Below are 13468 nucleotides of genomic sequence, written 5' to 3'. Positions count from 1 at the left end.
GTCTATGCGGCAGATCGTGCCATGCGCTGAGCTAAATTGTGTTCATTCCCCTGTATTCAGAAAGGGTTTGCATTACCTATGAGTAGTACCACTATATGAGGAAAACCATGGGTCTGCGTTACCTATCATTAGTACCACTATGTGAGGAACGAGATGGGATTGTGCGTTGCCTGTGAGTGGTACCATTATCTGAGGAACACCATGGGTCTGTGTTACCTGTGGGTGGTGCCATAGTATGTGATACAGCATGGGTCTACATTGCTTATGATTAGTACCATTTTGTGAGGAACACTATGAGTATATGTAGTCTGTGATTAGTACCACTATGTGAGGACACGACGAGTCTAGTCAGCATCCGTGATTAGTACCACCATGTGAGGAACACCACAGTTCTAGTCGGCACCCGCGATTAGTACCACTATATGAGGAACACCACGGGTCTGTGTTAACTGTGAGTAATACGATTGTGTGTGACTTTCCATGGGTCTACATTACCTGTGACTGGTACCACCATGTGAGGAACACCATGAGTTTATGTTACCTATGATTAGTACCAGTATATGAGGAACACTATGGTTCTGCTTTACCAATGATTAGTACGATGATGAGGGGCCGGTGACCTGGAATTTGGACCGCTTTGGACAAGGTATTGTGAATTGGATCCACTGATTGTTTTGGATTCACGATCATTTTTCATCATAACTTAAAACAAAAGCTAAAGGTTTCCACCTATTCTATACTATTTATTGTAACCTTAAAAAAGTTACATATATTTGATGAAACTAGTTTCAGCCTTGCTAGAGACCATCATTAGTCAAAATCAATAAAATTAAAGCAAGACATGAATTATATATATAAAATTTATGAAGCGAGCATGTGTTGTTGATATTAGTGCAAGACAAGTAAAGATTTGGGTGTTGAACACTCATCACGATCACACATCTTGTGTAAGTTCTCAGTTTTCTTCCAATTTACTTATTGTTTTCCTATGCATTGTTTTATATTTTTATTTAATTGGCTGATGATGACCCAGAATAGAGGTCAGGAACTGGTACCGCGTTTAAACAATTAAGAATGTAACATTACATTTCTTATTTTCCTTATATTGAATATTTTGAACCACTTTATTTCTTGTTTTTAATTTAGTTCACTGTTGCTTAGCTGCGAGTCGTCTTCACATAAGCCAGATCCACTGCCCTCTAAATTGGCACTAATTCTGCACATTGTTGCATATTCCTCATTTGCACACATTACCTTACTCAGTTTGTTCTTTACTGGAACTGATGGAACTGACACACTACCTCATGATTGTCCTACTTTAGATACCATGTCCTTTACTATTCCTAGACTCTCACATAATTCTAAACCAGCAGTTTTTAGGCAAGAGATAGTTTTCGACATATCTCTTTAATTGGAAAACAGTTCATGTGCAATTTTTATTGATGCCTCACTACTGTCGAAAGCAGAAACAATTTATCGAGTTTCGTCGTGTTCACAAGAATACTCCACTGAGTTAAGCTATGTTCCCCATTGTATGAGCACTGGCTGAGGAGGAAGAGGAAGCAAAGACGTATGATCTTTGAATTTTGCCACTCTCAGTGGAGCCTTCACAAATATTTTCTTAACGTTTCCTATTAACTTTTCAAATTCCGGAAAATTCTGCCATATTTCTTCAGCAACTCTGTGCAACCTGTGAGCAGGGCACATTAAATGGACCATTTTGGCGTAGAATACCTTGCGTTCCCTTGCTGGATTCACCATGTATAGCACAGCATGGGTTACTTACAACAAGATTAGATCTTGCTTAACTTCTCCATCCCACAAAAGCTTCATGGCATTGTCAAAAAGTATTGCAATTATAGATCTGTTAGCTACATCTAGAACCTCTGAATGAAGTAAATATATATTGCCCGGGCAATCCACGAGAAGCGTACCAATTATAACACTCACAACATACCTCCCACAAACATCCTTAGTTTCATCAACGGATATCCAGCCGCTATTGTTGCCTATACTAATTCTAATTTTTTGAAGTGCTTCTTCATAACAGGAGGGCCAATAACTTTTTCATAATTTTCCTTCATCTGGGATTGACTGAATTTTGTATTAGTTAAGTGTTTTTGGAAGTGTTTGTCGTTCACTTTATTAAGTGGAGTATTGGTAGATACCAACATTTTATACAGGTCTTTTGAGTAATTGGAAAGTTTGGCAGACAAAGATTTTTCTGTAATAAACAAAAGAGCCTGCTTGCTCCATTCAGAAGACTTTCAATTTGCGCAGCTTTTATGCTTAGCCATAGCGCAGTGCTTTTGCTTCGCTTTACTGCCGCTACCTTAACTTCACACGCGTGACATAAAAGAATTGTTCTGTCAGAACTGAAGATCTCTTTATACAGAACTCTTTCACATAATTTCTTAATTTTACACTTTCACGGCACTCCACTTTCAGCATGATGGAGTTCACTACAGTAATACAAGTGTGACCAATCTGTTGAAATTTGTTGGTAGTGAAAGGGGAAGGGAGCTGTAACTTTTCCCATCAAGGATGAACTGGGCAAGTGATAGCAGGGAATTTCCTTGGTTGCTAATTGCTTCTGAGCTAAATATATCTATTGGAGTACATCCTATTCAAAGCTGGAAACACACTATCATAACGTTCTGTGAGCTCATGCGATTTGTGTCAAAATCTAACCTGTCCTGAAAGATGTGTTAAAAGACTTCTGTACAGCAGCTCCTTCTTGGAATCAGGCCTGCTACCTGTCTGCCCTGGGAAAATAAAATAAAAATATATCTACTGCACTCTAGGTGAGATTCGTCTGGACAAAACGGAGGTGGGACAGGTTTTTCTCTGCGTACTCTGGTTTTTGCTGCCATCTTTCATTCCAGCAACACTCTCCAATATCATTTCATTTAATTTCATTCCATCTGTCAGTCATTAATCATTGCCCCAGAGGAGTGCGACAGGCTTTGGCAGCCACTGCGGTTTCCATTCCTGACCTGGTTATAACTGGAAACAAGCTGTGGATTTTTCTGCATACATGTAGTATGAAGAAAGTCCCTTCTATAAACTACAATTCCTGGAACAAAGTGTTATTGTTACATGACAACAGTGCAAGAGGTCTTGGCCTTCTTAGTGATTTCAGCAGAATAATGGTAAACCAGCAAGGATAGTTTGACTCAAAATATCATGTGGACAAAACGATTAGCAAAGTTGAAGAAATCGTTTTCGACATTAACTGATGATGATGATGATGATGCTGCTGTTGTTTAAAGGGGCCTAACTTCGAGGTCATCGGCCCTCGACATTAACTAAAGATACTAAAAATAGAGAAGACAGTTACGCCCTTTTCACCTACAGTCATTGTAAAATCTATGAAATTACGAATGTTTTCAAGAAACTTAATATGAAAGTTTCTTTCAAGTCAACCAACGACAACACTCATCATTTTTTATAATTAGTACACTATTAATAATTTCAGTAACAAATTTCAGAAATCAGGAGTTTACAAATTGAAGTGCCAGCAATGTCCCGCCAGTTACATCGGCCAGACAGGCCGCAATTTTAGCATAAGGTATAAGGGACTAGTGTTAGTTTTAATGGTCCACCCAATCAATACACTTACAAGTGAAAACTATTTAATATTAAAAAAATATACTTTGGAACATCTTTCGTCTCATTTGAGACTTCTTCAGCCATAACGTCTCGTAGCAGATTACAGTGCTCATTGTTGCTGCCTAATAATTTAAAAATGGAAGAACCCATGTCTTTTATGAACTGTTTGAGAATACATTAAAGACAAAATATACACACTATTTACATAAAATTGTCCATCACCTCTTGCAAAAAAAAAAAAAAACTTATCTTCACTGTTAAAATTTGAATGACATTTCTTGAAAATATGACATGCCAGCCATAACATCTCGTAACAGATTACAATGCTCATTGTTGCTGTTTAATAATTTAAAAATAGGAGAACCCATGTCCTTTATGGACTGTTTGAGAATAGACTAAAGACAAAATACACACACTATTTACATAAAATTGTTAATGACTTCTTAAAAAAAAAAAAAAAAATCTTCAGTGTTAAAATTTGAATGACATTTCTTGAGAATATGACATGCAGTGCTAGTAGCTGGTAACTTCAGTGTACTGACTGAGAGAGATTTGAATTCTGGCCTCGGAATAGGAAACTGGGACCAAATCCACATCAGAATATTCATAGGAAATTCCTTTCAAAAAATAAGATATTTCTGGTAGAAGGAATCTAATGCTTCTGAGATAGCCTGTCGTATGGCAAAGATCTGCGCTGGATGACCACCATATTGGTAGCTTAATTCTTGTGAATTTTCCATTTTAAAAAGACAAGGTGTGGAAAGAAAGAGATATATAAAATTAATGGGTTAAAAACCCTTGGAAATTTAAGAAATGAGTTTCCGTCATGAATGCGTGACATTTAAAAATTTACCATTAAAGTTGGTGAAACTCCCTATAGCGGGTTCACACCTGAGCCTCGCTCTGACTTGTTTCTCGCCACACTACTGCGCGTGTTATAATTATGTTTCCTCTCGCCCGGTGGAACTTGGCTAGGGGTGGCTGGGGAGGGGGGAGCAGTGCTATTAGTAGGGGAAGGGGAAATAGATTGGCCTATGATGAAGTTCGTAAATTGTAATAAAAAATTGTAAAATAAATACGGCATATTATCGGCAATTGGTTCTCATAGGGTTGATACCAATCATACATTCACGGACATGAAACAAGACCTACAAATTCTTCAGTTAAGTAAGAAAAGGGAATCTATTGAATTTGAAAACACTTTTATAAATATTGATGAAAAATGCAACCCGATTTATAATCTAAATGAAATATCGGAAAAAATCAATATACTTTTCGAGGAGATAATCATTAAATTCTTTACATGAAGGCACATAAGTAATGCATTACTTCACACTTCTCCCCTTACATCAAACTCCCCACAACTTCCCCTCCAAGTCAGTCCTCAACGGCCTGCGAGGACTGCACTCAATTAGCTTTAACACTTGATGTGAAGTGGACAGCACAGGACGGGAAAGGAGGGAAGTGACCAGATGGGCACACAGTTTACAATTAACATTGAATTTTTAATTTGTTCATTCGTATTTCATTCCTTTTTAGGCCCATATTGTCAACAACACAACCAAGTTCAACTTGCATCCTTCAACATAAGTCCACCTTTCTTCAACTCATCACAAGAAGCTATTTTAATGTGGCATTAATATTACACTATATTAAGTACACATTCAGGAACATGTGCAATATGTTCACAATTTCATGATAACTATGTGGTTAATTTAAATCGCATAGCCACTCATGTTGTATTATATTTGTGCAATGCCATGCATGTAACGACATTTTAACCTGTGCAATAACTGGACTTCATGGTTCACATCATGTTCATGTTGTGCTGTTTTAAGATTCAAGATTGACAAGACGCTAATACGCCACGTCACAAGAATCGTATACTTTTTATTCACTAATTTTGTCTTATTAATAAAACAATTACAGTATTGTAAAGGTGGAATTATAAATTTAAATTTTTACAAGTTGATACTTTTTGACAATACGAAATTTATCACATGCAATCTGATGCTGTGATATTGATAGCCTAGAGCTACTGTTAATGGAGCAATGCAAATGTAATGCTTATACACTGATGAGCAGTTGAATTAGAGATAGTTTCTGTTTTAGTGAAATGATGCTGTGGTCTACCTGGCAAATGTTATGTACAATGTAGTATATTACTGCGATGTCATCAAGTCTTGTACTGGCTGTGTGAGTAACAGTTAAGCACAGCATGGGTAAGACAGGAGCATTTGATTGTTGCCAGGTTGTCAGAGCCCGATCTTTGAAGTTGTGCAGGCACTATCCTTTCTTCCCATGGGCCACCGTGTCAACAGTGTATCGTGAGTACGTGGATTAGGTCAAAACCACTTTTGCTAATGTCAGATGCCATGGTGTACAGCTTTTTGATGACATGTTACCATCAACTAGCTCAGCTGGTAAGAATGGATAGACGGGCCGCAGTTCAGCAGATCACTCAAGAAGTCATTGCTGGACATCAACGAAGTGTGTGCAGCCATACCATCCGGAACCATCTTCTTCAGATGGGATACAAACCTGCAATCCCACTAGGGTACTTCAGTTCACTGCACACCAAAAGGCACTGACTGATGTTGGAAAAGGTGACCTGAGCAGATGAGTGGAGGTACCAATTAGAACATGCCAATGGCGGGGTACGAGTGCATCATCAAACACATGATGCAATGGATATGTCTTACAAGTCAGTATAGTTTAGGGCAGTAGAAGGTGGTATCCTCATATGATTATTCGTGTGGGATGAAATGGAACCCCTGGTACATCTGCCAATGACCATTACTGGCGAATGATACAGGAACCTGCTGTCAAATCATGTCCATGTCTTTGCCTCTTGCACCGTGTAGGAGACTTGTACCTAGAGGAACAAAATGTATTAAGTCATTCCTCTCTAACTGTGACTGATTGGTGCATTGAACACTTGAGGGACATGAGGATACTAGCCTGGCACCAAGGTTCACCCAACCTTGGCCTGATTGAGCACATCTGGGATGCTGCTGAAAGGGATGTGCGCACCCTGGACTAATCTCCACGCATTATGGGAGGCTGAACGGCAGCTATAGACTATTTTGGCTCTCCAAAGCTTCTAATGTGTTGTGGAGTACACGCCACGGCACATCGCCGTTGGCCTTGAGGTGAAAGTGGGTTCTACGTACTACTAACTAGATGTTTTGTATTTAATTGCTCATTAGTGTAATTTTTCAGTACTGGATTTCAAACCTGTTTAGGAAAACTTAGTTACTTTACATGCTTTGTGGGCAGCAGTGTAATTATGTTGAGGTATCATAAATTATCTTGGTTGAAGAGCTGTAATTTTGCTGTTCTGTTCACTACGTGCAACTGTGTGACCTGTAACACTTCAGTTCATGTAATAACATGTGCATTTGTATTTACTAAAGGGTTTCAATTTTTGTATGGTTTCAATTTTTATATGTTCTTTTAGAAACCAGCTGTGAAGACAACGGCAGGACTTTTAGATCCTCCTCTTGGGAACACAAGGCTACATGTTACCAAATTATTAGCCTCCCTTCTAGCAACAAATAATTCAGAAGTAAATAAAGAATTGGCTCATCTTGGTACAGTGGAAGTTTTATTGGTAAGGATTGTCAGATATTGTTATAATAAGGTAGTTAGAGAGAATATACAAGTTCCCAAATTAAATTAATTGGTGAATAATCTTTTGACACTGGTATAATAGTAAGAAATTAAGCAAAGAGATCTTCTTTTTTAAAGTAATTGTTATGAAATAGAATAACTAGAGCTGTTTCTATCAAAGTAAAAACATAATGTTGGTTAGTAATAATTTTCTGTAAAACAAAGTTCTGTATTACAGTACTGTGCAAATTAATTGGAACTAGTTTCTTTCCATAATTTTCTAATGGTTGGCAACAGTGTGTTACACATTGTTTATTCTTAGATCCCGTGATATCTATGCATTCTTTGCACTATTATTCATTTTAATTAATCTGTGTGATTGTTGCTTTAGGTTAAAAATGTATTTATTTCAATGTGTTTCACTTCTGAGGAATTTTGAGGTTTATTTGTGTGATTAGTAATATCTATGTCTTGAGTAGATATGTCTTCCTGGAAGCAGTGCTGTTGTAGCATTATCTCACAAAGAGAGTTAGTTACTAAATTTCCTGTTATATTATTATTAAATGAAAACCGCACAATGTGCAAAAACAATTTTTGTACAGATGGTCAACTATGCTAATGCCATTCTTATTATTGAGGTTGTCCTCATTTTGCAGTTTTGTGCATGGTATCTTTCACAATGATAGTTGCTTAGGTTACGTTCACAGTCTTTGTTCGGCTGGTGGAAGTTTTTGGTTTGGTAGAATCTGTGGTGAAAGCCATTAATTATTTAGTGGCATAAACAGACTGGCGTAATTTTACCGAAAAAAAGGGAAATTGTATCAGGAAAAAGAGGACAATGCCAGCTGATGAACATTTTCTCCTCAGAAGAAGTAAATCAAACCACAGGCACATTGCTGTGGACTTGGCTTGGGAATTGGGAGGGAAAGAGAGTGAATCTGCATTTTTCTATTGTTCATCATAGACTTCTGGCAACTGGAAGGAATGCCTGGAGACCTGTAAAGAAACACCTTCTAAGAGGAGAAATATGCAGGAAAAGTCTCTTGTGGACACGTAGTTATCAGGATAGGACATGGAACACTGGATAAAAGTTCTTTTCGCTGGTGAGAGTCATTTTGAAGTGTAGGGGCAGAGGCTTCAATATGAGCACCGAGGGAAGAATGAACCAACAACCTTTACTGGCATTTCCCTGGAGGTGAAGTGGGAAACTATGGATGAGGTGGGAATCGAACCACCTCTACTCGTTTGACCTCTAGAGGCTGAGTGAACCCCCTTTCAGCCATCGTACCAACTTTATAATTTCGTGGGAGCTTCATGCATCGTGAAGATGATGTTTTGGGGATGTTTATCACATGATGAACTAGAATCCTTAGTACCAGTTGACGGGAGGTGTGTGGCCAGTGTGGCCAGGGAACTCTCCTGGCATTAAACCAATAGAAAATATGCAGGCGTTTGCGAAAGGAGACACAAAACTTAACTGTTCCATAAGAATATGCATGGTAGAGTTTCTAGTTACAGTGTCATTTCATGATAATGAATGTATAAAATGTGCTCAAAGTGTGTGGTAAATATGCCAAATTGTGTAAAGCTACTTATAAAATAGAAAGGAGGGCTTATTAGCCATTAGCAAACATTAAAGGTTAAGGTTAGGTGGGGGGAAAAAGGTGTATATTATTGTTTTGTTCAGATTTATTATCATGTGATTGTATGTTCATATTTGAAGCATTTCAAAGTGTGTTTAGATATCTGTATGTAATTATTGTGGATTTGTTTTCATATAGAGGAAGGTTTTTGTCTATTATACTGAAAGTCCTTGTAAATTTACTCTTGGCATATATTTGTTGTTATTTTAGAAACTAAATAGGGATATTCAATTGTAATAGAAATGCAGTCTTTTGAAAAAAAAAACCACTGTCTTTCCGTGTTAGTCTTGTGAACCTTGAGAGTGTAGTATGCACACCTCTTAGCGATAGATTTTTGTCCGTGGTGAGAAGTAAGGCGGGAGCTCTCCCGGTTCCGGTAATACTGCCAACTGTATGGAAAAGAAATCTGAATTGAATCGATAATATTATCGATCGATATGAATTTTCTAAACCTTTATTATCTTAAGCCAACAGCTGTGTCATACACACATTATATAACATTTCTCGATGCGAATCTTGTTCCTAGCATGAATTCTGTAGTTTGGCTTTGCTGTGTAAACAACAACAGTACTAGTACGCCAAATGTCGCACAGCGATGCATAAACGATTCATAGTTTGTGTTTCAAAGGTTGCCAGTACGTATCTCGAAGATAACCGAGGTCGACTGATTTAGCACTCGGGTGTCCATCTATCACTAAAAGGTGCGTGAACTTGTTCTTTACGAAGGACACTTTACAGTTCCCTCCTACCACTGCTGTTTTTATCTAGTTATATTTTGACAAGTTCAGTGCAGTACCACCCAACTCAATATGGAACACACTACATAGAATAGAAACTCTTTCAAGTGATTCAGAGCATGAACCATGTGACTTTGCCTCAGTGGTAAGGCTTACACGTTTCAATGAAGCAGTAGCTGAGCCATAACTATCTGTCAAGACTTGACTTACTTGACTTAATTCCTGTTGTTCCTTGTGGAACATAGGGCATCAACAAAGCATCTCCATCTGATCCTGTTGTCAGCCAACCTCTTCACCTCTCTCCAGGTCTTGCCTTCTTCCATTGCCTCCATGTGTACAGATCTTCGTCACGTTTGTTTGGGCCTTCCTCTCCTCCTTTTACCCTGCGGGTTCCAATCCAGTGCCTCTCTCTCGATGGCTTCATTCCCTTTCCTCAACGTATGCCCTATCCATTTCCATTTCCGCCACTTTATCTGTATGGCCATCTCGGTTTCACCCGTCCTTCTCCATAGTTCATGATTGGAGATTACTTCCGGCCAGTAGATGTTTAAAATCTTCCTTAAACAGCGGTTGACAAAGGTCTGCAACTTGGAGGTAATCACTTTAGTCACTTTCCAGGTCTAGGACCCATACAGTAGAACAGCCTTGACATTACTTCAGAAAATGCGAAGTTTGGTCCTGATAGATATTTTGTTGTTCTTCCATACCGGATAGAGCCGAACAAAGGCACCGTTCGCTTTTTGTATACGTTGAGAAACATCCTGTACTGCTCCTCCATCTTTGGAAACTACACTGCCCAAGTAGGTGAAACTATCCACATCCTCTATAGGTTCATCGCTGAAGACAAATGGGTCTAGTTTGTTGGTGTTCATCCTTAGGGCCTTGGTCTTCTTTGAGTTAATCGTTAGTCCCACCTTTTTTCCTTCTTTTACCAAGTCTTCAATCTTTGATTGCATTTCACCATGTGCCTCAGACAGGAGACACACATCGTCAGCAAAGTCTAGGTCTTCTAACCTATTTGCCAATCCCCACTGGATACCACGTTTCACATTTCGCGTTACATTTCGCATTACCGCATCAATCACCACCAGGAACAAGGTTGGCGAGAGGATACAACCTTGACGTACTCCCGAACGTACAGATATAGGTTCAGATACACGGCCCTCATGTATGACTCTGCATGTATAATCACGGTATGTTTCCTGAATGAGGTTGGTAATTTGTGATGGCACACCATACCGCTTCACTTCCTTCCACATAGCTTCTCTGTTGATCGAATCAAAAGCTTTTTCGAAATCGATGAACACTGCATAGAGGCGAGATGACCATTCAGCACACTGCTCCAGAATTATCCTCAAGGTGTTTATTTGGTCTACACACTAGCGATTTGATCGAAAGCCTGCCTGTTCCCGTCGGAGCCTCAAGTTGATATACTCCTTAATTCTGTTCAACAAAACCCTGATGAAGACTTTGCCAGGGAGTGAAAGAAGCGTAATGCCCCTCCAGTTGTTACAGTTTGACGTATCGCCCTTCTTTGGCAACTTCACCAGCAACCCACATTTCCAATCTGTTGGCATTTCTCCATTAAGCCATATCTTCTCAAATAGCGGCTGCAACATATTGGCAGTGGTATCCATATCAACCTTTATGACTTCTGCTGGAATATTGTCAACACCTGCTGCCTTACCAATATGTAACTCTCTCAATGCCCGCTTGATTTCCTCCACTCTTGGAATGCAGACTTTAATCCTTGGGTCAGGCTGGGTTTCTTCCTCTTCTTCGCCTTCTCCTGCATCTACTTGCTCCTCCAAGGAGTGGTTTAACACTGCAGAGAAATGTTCCTGCCATCGCTTCAGTTGATCCTCGGAGTTTGTTAGGAGGACACCATCTTTGTTTCTGACTGGACGGTTTTTCTGCATCTGCTTCCTTGCCAGAACTCTGGTGATGGTATAGAGTTCTCTAAGATTTCCCTTTCTGGCTGCCTCCTCTGCTTGTTGAGATAGGTCATCTATCCATTTCCTTTGATCTCTCCTCACACTTCTCTTTACTTCCTTATCCTTCATAGCATATTTGGATTGCAATTCTGCCTTCCTTGCTCGTGTCTTACATACATTCATTACTTCCTTTATCTCTTTCCTTTGTCTGATAATTTCCCATGTCTGGTCAGTCATCTAGTCTTTTTTCCTCCTGTCCTTAAAACCCAGGATATTTTCACTTACTTCAGTAAATACAGATCTAGTCTTCACCCATTTTTCCTCAATAGTTTCATCCTCCACCTCAGTGAGTGCTTGGAATCGATTCTTTAGTTCTATCCTGAAGGCTTCTTTCACATTTCTGTCATCCCTTAGCTTTCCAACATCATATCGCTTCCTTATTTGCTCTATCCTTCTCTTTTGTGCCTGTATCTTCATTCTAAAGGTAGCCACAACAAGATGGTGATCACTACCAATGTCTGCACGTCTCTTATTCCTCACATCCAACAATGAACTCCTCCACCTTCGTCCAATAGCCACATGATCTATCTGGTTTTCTGTCCTATGATCCGGTGATACCCATGTCACCTTATGGCAGTCTTTTTGTGGAAATATAGTACCACCAATAACCAAATCGTGGCTTGCACAGAAGTCCACAAATAGCTGTCCATTCTCATTTCGTTCCCCTAAACCATGCCTTCCCATAATATGTTCAAGTCCTTCGTTGTCCTGTCCCACTTTTGCATTCAAATCTCCTCCAACTAGGATGATATCCTTCCTTTTCTGTTTCTTAACCGTTCTATTAAGATGTCCATAGAACGTCTGTTTGTCTTCGTCCTCCGTTGACTCCGTAGGTGCATAGCATACTATCAACACAATGTTTCTAATATTGGTCTTAAAACGTGCCACTATTATCCTTTCCGTCCACTCCATAAGGCTCCTCCTGGCCTCCTTATCCATTAATATACCCACACCTCCATAACTCGCTCCGTCGCCCTCGGGTCTTCCAGAGTATATAAATGTAGCTCCATCATGGGTTGCCAGTTCCCCAAACTCACTCCATCTTACCTCACTCAAACCTAGGATGTTCAGGCCATAACTCCTCATACATGCCACTGCCTGTCGTAGCCTTCCACTTTCCCGCAGAGTCCTCACATTCCATAGCCCAATTTTCGTTAGCCTTTTGAAGCCAAAGGTCGTCATCTTCGGATCCGTCCGGTTTCTCATTGTTGATGTTTCTGTAATAAGGTAATTTAAGGTTGTGCGAGTTATTGGCCCACAGCACCCGAGCTTGGTGGTGGCGCTGCCACCTACGCCTCCAAGCCTGCTGTTTTCTGTTGGGGTAGTCTCTCTTAGCCTTTGAAGATCCCTCTTCACCACAAGGCAGTGGTTTTCCTCTTTATTTTACCCCAAGAGGAAGGGTTACCTCCTCCGCCAACTTTGCCGTACCAAAGGTCTCCTTCTCCGCCTCAGTTGCCGTTAAGGACTTCACCAGAGCCCCGTTAGCCGTTACTTTTCAGGGTTCCTGTAAGGCCTTCACAGCTACCGTAGCGGTCCTGGGGCACACAAGGTCCCCGCTGTACTTCACCCTTACAGGCTATCCCCTACTTCATACCGTTGCCCGTCCCCCACGACGTGGACGAGGGGTTGGACTTATGGGGGACTATCTGTTAAGAGACCAGACTAATGAATGATTCATGGATTAGGGAGGGTAGCAGCCTTTTAGAAGTTACAAGGGTGATAGTCTGGACTGATGTGGCCTTGTAATAATATTTAACATGGCTTAGCAGTGTTGATACTGCTACACAGCTGAAAGCAATGTGAAACTACAGCTGTAATGTGTTCCCGAGGACATGCAGCTTTCTTTGTATGAATTAATGATTTACTGATG

At 39.9% G+C, this 13468-nt stretch overlaps 1 protein-coding gene across 5 annotated transcripts in view; it reads left to right on the top strand.

The window, feature by feature from the left end:
- fmt (phosphatase 6 regulatory subunit 1-like protein fmt) overlaps positions 1 to 13468 on the top strand; it is a 516745-nt gene that overhangs the window by 162152 nt on the left and 341125 nt on the right. For all 5 annotated transcript variants that reach the window (XM_067145523.2, XM_067145524.2, XM_067145526.2 and 2 more), the window contains exon 9: positions 7073 to 7225. In XM_067145523.2, the coding sequence (XP_067001624.1) occupies positions 7073 to 7225 (153 nt within the window). The remainder of the gene's footprint in view (positions 1 to 7072; positions 7226 to 13468) is intronic.

The sequence above is a fragment of the Anabrus simplex genome, chromosome 4 (genome assembly GCF_040414725.1).
Source record: "Anabrus simplex isolate iqAnaSimp1 chromosome 4, ASM4041472v1, whole genome shotgun sequence".
Classification (NCBI taxonomy): Eukaryota; Metazoa; Arthropoda; class Insecta; order Orthoptera; family Tettigoniidae; genus Anabrus; species Anabrus simplex.
This window is presented reverse-complemented; position numbering and strand designations above follow the sequence as displayed.